This window comes from Convolutriloba macropyga, chromosome 11, assembly GCF_964194025.1.
Source record: "Convolutriloba macropyga chromosome 11, txConMacr16.3, whole genome shotgun sequence".
NCBI lineage: Eukaryota > Metazoa > Xenacoelomorpha > Acoela > Convolutidae > Convolutriloba > Convolutriloba macropyga.
This window is the reverse complement of record NC_134478.1, coordinates 27903769-27910293: the sequence shown is the minus strand read 5'-3', so window position 1 is coordinate 27910293 and position 6525 is coordinate 27903769. Positions and strand designations below refer to the sequence as shown.

General features: G+C 40.4%; 1 protein-coding gene across 1 annotated transcript in view; it reads right to left on the bottom strand.

The window, feature by feature from the left end:
- Positions 1 to 1682: 1682 nt before the first annotated feature.
- The window catches only part of LOC142349787 (uncharacterized), a 62441-nt gene continuing 57598 nt past the window's right edge, over positions 1683 to 6525 (bottom strand). Inside the window, exon 4 of the mRNA XM_075401560.1 lies at positions 1683 to 4098. Within this exon, the coding sequence (XP_075257675.1) occupies positions 1904 to 4098 (2195 nt within the window). The 3' untranslated portion in view covers positions 1683 to 1903. The remainder of the gene's footprint in view (positions 4099 to 6525) is intronic.

Sequence of the window (6525 nt, the reverse complement as noted above, 5' to 3'; positions counted from 1 at the left end):
TGTAACTTGACCTCCTGCGTGAATAAGTCACGCGTTGTTTCATCTTGCAGCTTTGCAGAACTGATTCTGGGCGTGAAGCATGACTTTTTAGACAAAAGTTTCATAGATACTTCCGCAATGACCAGTTCGTGATCGGTAATTGTGGTTGATTGTACTCATTGCTTTGGTGTTTGAAGGCTGAGATACGACTAGTTGCGCCACAAACTAGAAGACCAGTGCCTCGTTAGCTCGACCATGTGAGCGTAGAGCCGCAGCACTTGACCTACCCCCAGGGGACACCACGTGGAGGTGAGGTTGGATTTTGTCCCCCACTACTACTACTACTACTACTACTACTACTACTACTACTACTACTACTACTACTACTACTACTACTACTACTACTACTACTACTACTACTACTACTACTACTACTACTACTACTACTACTACTACTACTACTACTACTACTACTACTACTACTACTACTACTACTACTACTACTACTACTACTACTACTACTACTACTACTACTACTACTACTACTACTTCTACTACTACTTCTTCTTCTACTACTACTACTACTACTACTACTACTACTACTACTACTACTACTACTACTACTACTACTACTACTACTACTACTACTACTACTACTACTTCTACTACTACTTCTACTACTACGGAAAGGTCCGCCTAAAAACATGCCGAAAATGATCAACTTTGAGAATAGTTTATTTGATTTTAGTTTTGTTCCGCATGAAAGAGGCGATTAGGTTGCATTGCAGATCGTGTTCGCACTAAAGTCGCAAAAACTGTCTCGGTCGCACAAAATTTGAGCTAAAAGTTTGGTAGCGTGAAAATCGCGTAAAATTTTTTGGTCGCATGAATTTCGCACAAAAAAATGGTCACCCTCAGTCCTGATTAGAGGTCCATTGGATCTGCTTCGATCTGGATACGCTCGCACCAAATTCTCACAAGAAAATGGTCACGCAGACGTCATTACGGTCCGGCACAGACTGACCAGAGATAGTAATTTTAGGATCTGATCAGAGGTAGCTTGATTCTGGGACCTTTATCTGGGCTACATGCACCCTTAGTCCATTAAAGATTAGTTTCTTTAAGGGCCAGCTGTCCTAATTGAGACCCGGGTTGAGGTTTTCTCAAAAAATAATATAAGATTAGCGGTGAATAGCGGTGAAAAAGAACTTTTTTCACCGAAAAGAGCCCAAATTTTTCTAGCTTTAAATGCGGTGAATTTTTGTAGGAATTGTGGTTTTTAGCGGTGAATTTTTTTAATGCATTCAACGGTTTTATTACAAAAAGAAACTGCCGTACACAGGTTCGAACCTCTCACCGCCTGCATGTCATCACCTTCTTATTCCTACTGCGGCATCTGTCACTTAATTAACTGCAATTTCCTGTAAATTTAAGATAACCGTTTAAATTACCAATGAATATGTATAAGACTGTGCAATTTTAGCGGTGAAAAATTTTTTTGCCGCATTCTGCTGGTATCGGTGAAACCTTCATCGCATTGAGTGCAAATCGTACACTTTTTTCTCAAATTTACCGCAAATCTTACATTTCTTAGCGATTATTAGCGGTGACACCTCAACCCGGGGAAGTCTGAACTGGGAAGTGTGATTTGTGGCTTCCCCAGTATATAATAATATATGCTTTATAAAATGAGAAAAGTCAAGTGACGAAGGAATGATTGAATTGATGGTTGAATATATAATAAATTTTGGTTTGCTACAAATTAGTTTTCGTCCACCCTATATTTGGAGAAGCTATTAACGTCGTTTTAGCTATTACAGAGCGCAATTATTCAAATAATTTAGAATACAGATGAGCTTTTGTGTTGTGTTTAGTTTGATATTGGTTGATTCAATAGAAGAAGACTGTTTGAAGGTGACAAATTTTAGTTGCTGTCTTCATTTTCGTTGCTTTGTTTTGGTTGTTGTTGCTGTTGAAGATGGTGATGATATGTTGGCTGATCTGGTTTGAATAACTGAGTCGTGAGTTGTTTGTTGTGAAACTCGAGGTTTCTTCTATTTATTTCGCTTTCACTCAGACGTTCCTCCAGTTCCTTGTTGTTCTTTTTGAGCTCGTTTATTTGCAACAGCAGACGCAGTTGCTCATTACTCGACATCATCTCAATGTCCCTCCCATCACCCAGAACTCCTCGACCAATTGAAGATACCTGCTCTAGTGCAGAGCAGTTCACCCCACTCGGCGTCTCATTCACTTTCAATCCTACCCCACTATTCGCCACTTTCTTCCCTCCCAAATCCGGGTTGTATCGCGGGGTGGTCTGTTGCCCGAAAGTAAAAACTCCTCCTCCTCCTCCTCCTCCCATCAATCGGGCAGCATTGCTGGGTAAATGAGGAGGATTTGAAGAAGGTTGTACATGGTGATAGTTGCTTTGCCGCTGCTGTTGTTGTTGTAATTGAGCGAGGTGTTCCCCTGAGACTGTTGATAAGCTATTCCCAGTACCACCAATGATTTGTGTAAGGAGCAGATCCTGCAGCTGTTTTCGAGTAGCCATCACTTGCGAGTCAAAATTGAGTGTGTAAAGATCTAGTAGGGTCTGTACTTGGTGGGAACTCATTCCACCAATGCCAACTGTCATAGAGGGCGAGGGTCCAATGTCTGGAGTACTCACTGAAGAGGAGGAGGAGGAGGCGGCGGCATGATGTGATTGTACTTGATTTATTCCACCAGTAAGATCCATGGCCATGGTGGATCTGTACCCCTTAGAGGCTAAGCCGTACTCACGATCCAAGGCTGCGGCTGACAAGTTTGGGTTGTTGCCGTTGACGTCCAGAAAGATGCCAGACATGGGACCAGGGGTGCTGTTCAAATCGGGGTTACTGTTTGGCATGAAAAAAGAGGCTGCTGTCGTGACACCGGAACCAAAATTACCACCAGATGGCTGTTTGTTCATCATTCCGGCAGTGCCAACTGCAACGCTCGAACTCATAGACGGAGAAGCAATTAGTTGTTTGTGCTGCTGATGTAGTAGACTGTTGTTGGCGTAGAGAGAGGAATTAAAACTGTGTCTGTTCGCTTGGCACCTGGCCGGCAATCCTCTCCTAATTGAGGAACTCATGTGCCCCACTGGACTGGCACGGGTTCCAGAGCTATGCATCCTTAAAAAGTTGTCTGCATTTGCTCCACTACCAACGACACTGTTCCTCATTGTAGCTGCAGATTCTGGATGTAGTCTACTTTTGTTGCCATTGCTGTAGGTTGACATAAGAATTTTATCGATCTCTATTCCCAACCCAGACGACCCAGTCGAAATTCCGGAAGCAGAAGCTGCAGATGTACGTGTATGTTGCTGCTGCTGCTGCTGCTGCTGCTGCTGCTGCTGTTGTTGTTGTTGTTGTTGTTGTTGTTGTTGTTGTTGTTGTTGTTGTTGCTGCTGTTGTAAGAGAGAAGAAGGAAACAGGGAGTTGGGAGAGGGTGACAAACTTCTGGGTTCTACCAGTTGTCCGGATGACTTAATTGATGAAGATGTTGATTGCAACTTTTGAGTTGCCTCCAGTGACGGTGATGATGATGACAATGTGAAAGGCAAAGACGTCACACCTCGACTGCTACCAAAACCCCTGGGGCTGAAATCGAAGGTTCCGTTATTATCAATGGCAGTTAGAGATTCGGCAGAGTTTGAGGCACGAATGTCCTGTTTGCACCCGGAAGTCATTGCAGACGTTGTACCGGGAGCTCTCGAGTTCATTTCATCAAACAAGTCCGACAATTCGGGTAAATTATAGTTGCCAGAATTGGACAGAATCTCTATGTCAGTATCTGGAGTAGAACTGCTGGCTATAGGTGCTGAAGATATCACATCTGGGGGTGAGTAAGACTGGCTGAACAGTAGGGATGATCTTGAGTGGGGGGCATTAGGTGCCCCAAAGGCTTTGTCTCTCTTTACAGTGGTGCTGCCGGCGCCTATTGGGAATCCATGGAATGAGCCAGTGCTTCCCGGGTGGTGTGGAGGTGTGTGGTTGTCTTGGTAGCCAGGGATACCTTGCATATGTTGACTTCGTCTGTAATAGTGGACTTTAGCATCCGAGGGACTCCTGCTCAGAGACATGCCTCCACCTCCTCCTGCAAGAGAAACAAGCACCAAAATCAGTTTTAGTTCCAAATGCTTTAATTGTAGAATTCCTTCCTAGCACTAGTTTCTACTTTTTGATAGTATTGCGTAATGAAAGTAATCACCCGGGTTGAACGTTCTTTGGTTTCAAGGATCCTATATTGCTTCATACTTGATTTCGTCGTATGATCCTGTTATGAAAACAAGGAGATCATAAATGATCCTAGTATGATTTCCAATAATCATACATGTGTGTTCATTCCATTTATTTTTCATATTTATCGATAGAGATCACTTATGTGATTTCCCGGCATCATTATATGATCCGGTAAAAGACCCTTAATTTCAATATTTGTTGCAAAGTGGGGTGCTATATGAAATAAAAAAATTTATCTATATGACTGCTTTGATGTTCTCTGTAGCCAGTCTATACCCATGAGTGTTCACTTATAAGGAACCTGAAAAAAATTTTGGTTGCATTTAACTTCAAAATCATTATATAAAACCTAGTGTTATTATTGGAGCGCAACAAAATGGTCAAATGTTAGACGATACGTGCAATACATTCAGTTTTATTGCACCTTGACTACATTATACGCTGGGTCGAAGATTTTGTTCAAAATTAAGGGTGAAAGAGTCCATTTTATTGAGTATACTCTGTACAATTCTTCTGCACAAACAAGGACAGAGGAGCGTAAAAATTAATGTAAAGCGTAAGGGTAGAAATAAGGGATTGTAATGGTTGATATACTATTATTTATCGATCCTGTTTTGGTCGTGCACTGTTTCTTGCAAAAACTTGAACTGTAAACAGAAATTTTTACTTTTCTCGATTTCTCTCAAAAAGACTTATTTTAAGACTTTGTTTTTACTGTGTAATTCTGTGAACCATTTCTGGGCTCATGAAACGACGAAACTGAACTGAAATCTATTAAACAGTTCAATTAACCGTTCTCTACAACAGTTGAGAGCAAGCTCTAAACAATTGTAGTTTTAGACAACAATGAAGTTCGTTCTTATGTTTACACACGTATTTGGTATTATAAGTCTAGAGTTCAACCATATCAGTTCAAATTACCTATACAAAGGAACGGCGCTCTTTTGTATCGTCGGATGAGCCCAGACAAACATTTTAAGGCATGATTTTTATAAATACCAACTCAAAAAACATGAATTTTGAATGATCTCAAAAACGTAATGTCATTTTCACCCACAAAAGTATGATTATCTTAGCAACTAAAGAGAATCCTGAAAAATCTGAATATTAAACGCGGAAAATTATGCTTAAAAACATTTAAGTTTAAATAAATTGAATTGAGTGAAAGTTAAACGGGTTGACTAAAAATAACGAATAATCTGGAAACTTTGTAATAGTGTTTTTAAACATTACAATTTAATAGTTTATGTCAGCTTATCTTGAGCGCTAACAAGACCAACCCTGTTTTCAGTTCGAAAAACTATCATTCGGAGTGCGCTAATTTATCAAAGGAAGTGTTCTAAGAGTTTTTCGTAGTTTTGACAGTAACTTATCAGATAAACCCATCTTTACCCGGATGTGTTTCAAATTTAAAAAAACACTTGTTCTTTTTACCATTTTTCACCATACAAAAGGTAACAGAAATAAAGTGTTTGTTTCTCGGTTTGATTCCAATTGTTTTGCTTGTGGTTTTGAAAAAACTGTTCTTTCGCTCAGTGTTGCCAATTTGATAGTCTCTTATCTTTTTTATCGTCCTCTACAATCCAAAAAGGTCACAAAATTTACGGGTTGGTTTCTCGGTATGACTCTAATTGCTTCTCTTGTGGTACAATTGTTTTGCTTGTGAAATTAATATTGTTTCATCCAGTGTTGACAACATATAAAAGTATAAAATTGAGGTGTTCGAAAGTTTTTGCTTACATAAAAAAACGCTGACAGTAAGAATGGGATAACTATGTTTGACTGACACAACAGAAAATTATTGAGCGTCTGGGCCTCCAAGTCATTTAGATCATCACTCAGAGGCGTTAAAAATGTGTGTTCCATCAATGTCTGTTCGACTAGACAGGTCATTGTTGTGTTCACCATTTCGACTGCTGGCGATCTGCCTTCACAAGTCGCAATTATGGCTAGCTGGCCGTATTTGATCAAACGTTTTCGTACACCATCCAAACTCGGAGCTGCAGTGGGTTAATTTTCCATGCGTTTTCTTCGTGAGAAATTTTTTGTTTCTTGGATCTCTGGTTTGAAGCTAAGTGTTCTCTGAGTTCTCAAGCAGATCCCAAAAAATTGCTTCCAATGTCACTAATCAGATTTTTATGTTTGCGGTATCTAGCTATGAATCTATTAATTCCGGCCAACCACGATTCTTCAGTTTTGAGAGAGAGAGAGAGAGAGAGAGAGAGAGAGAGAGAGAGAGAGAGCGAGAGAGAGAGAGAGAGAGAGGAGAGAGCGAGAGAGA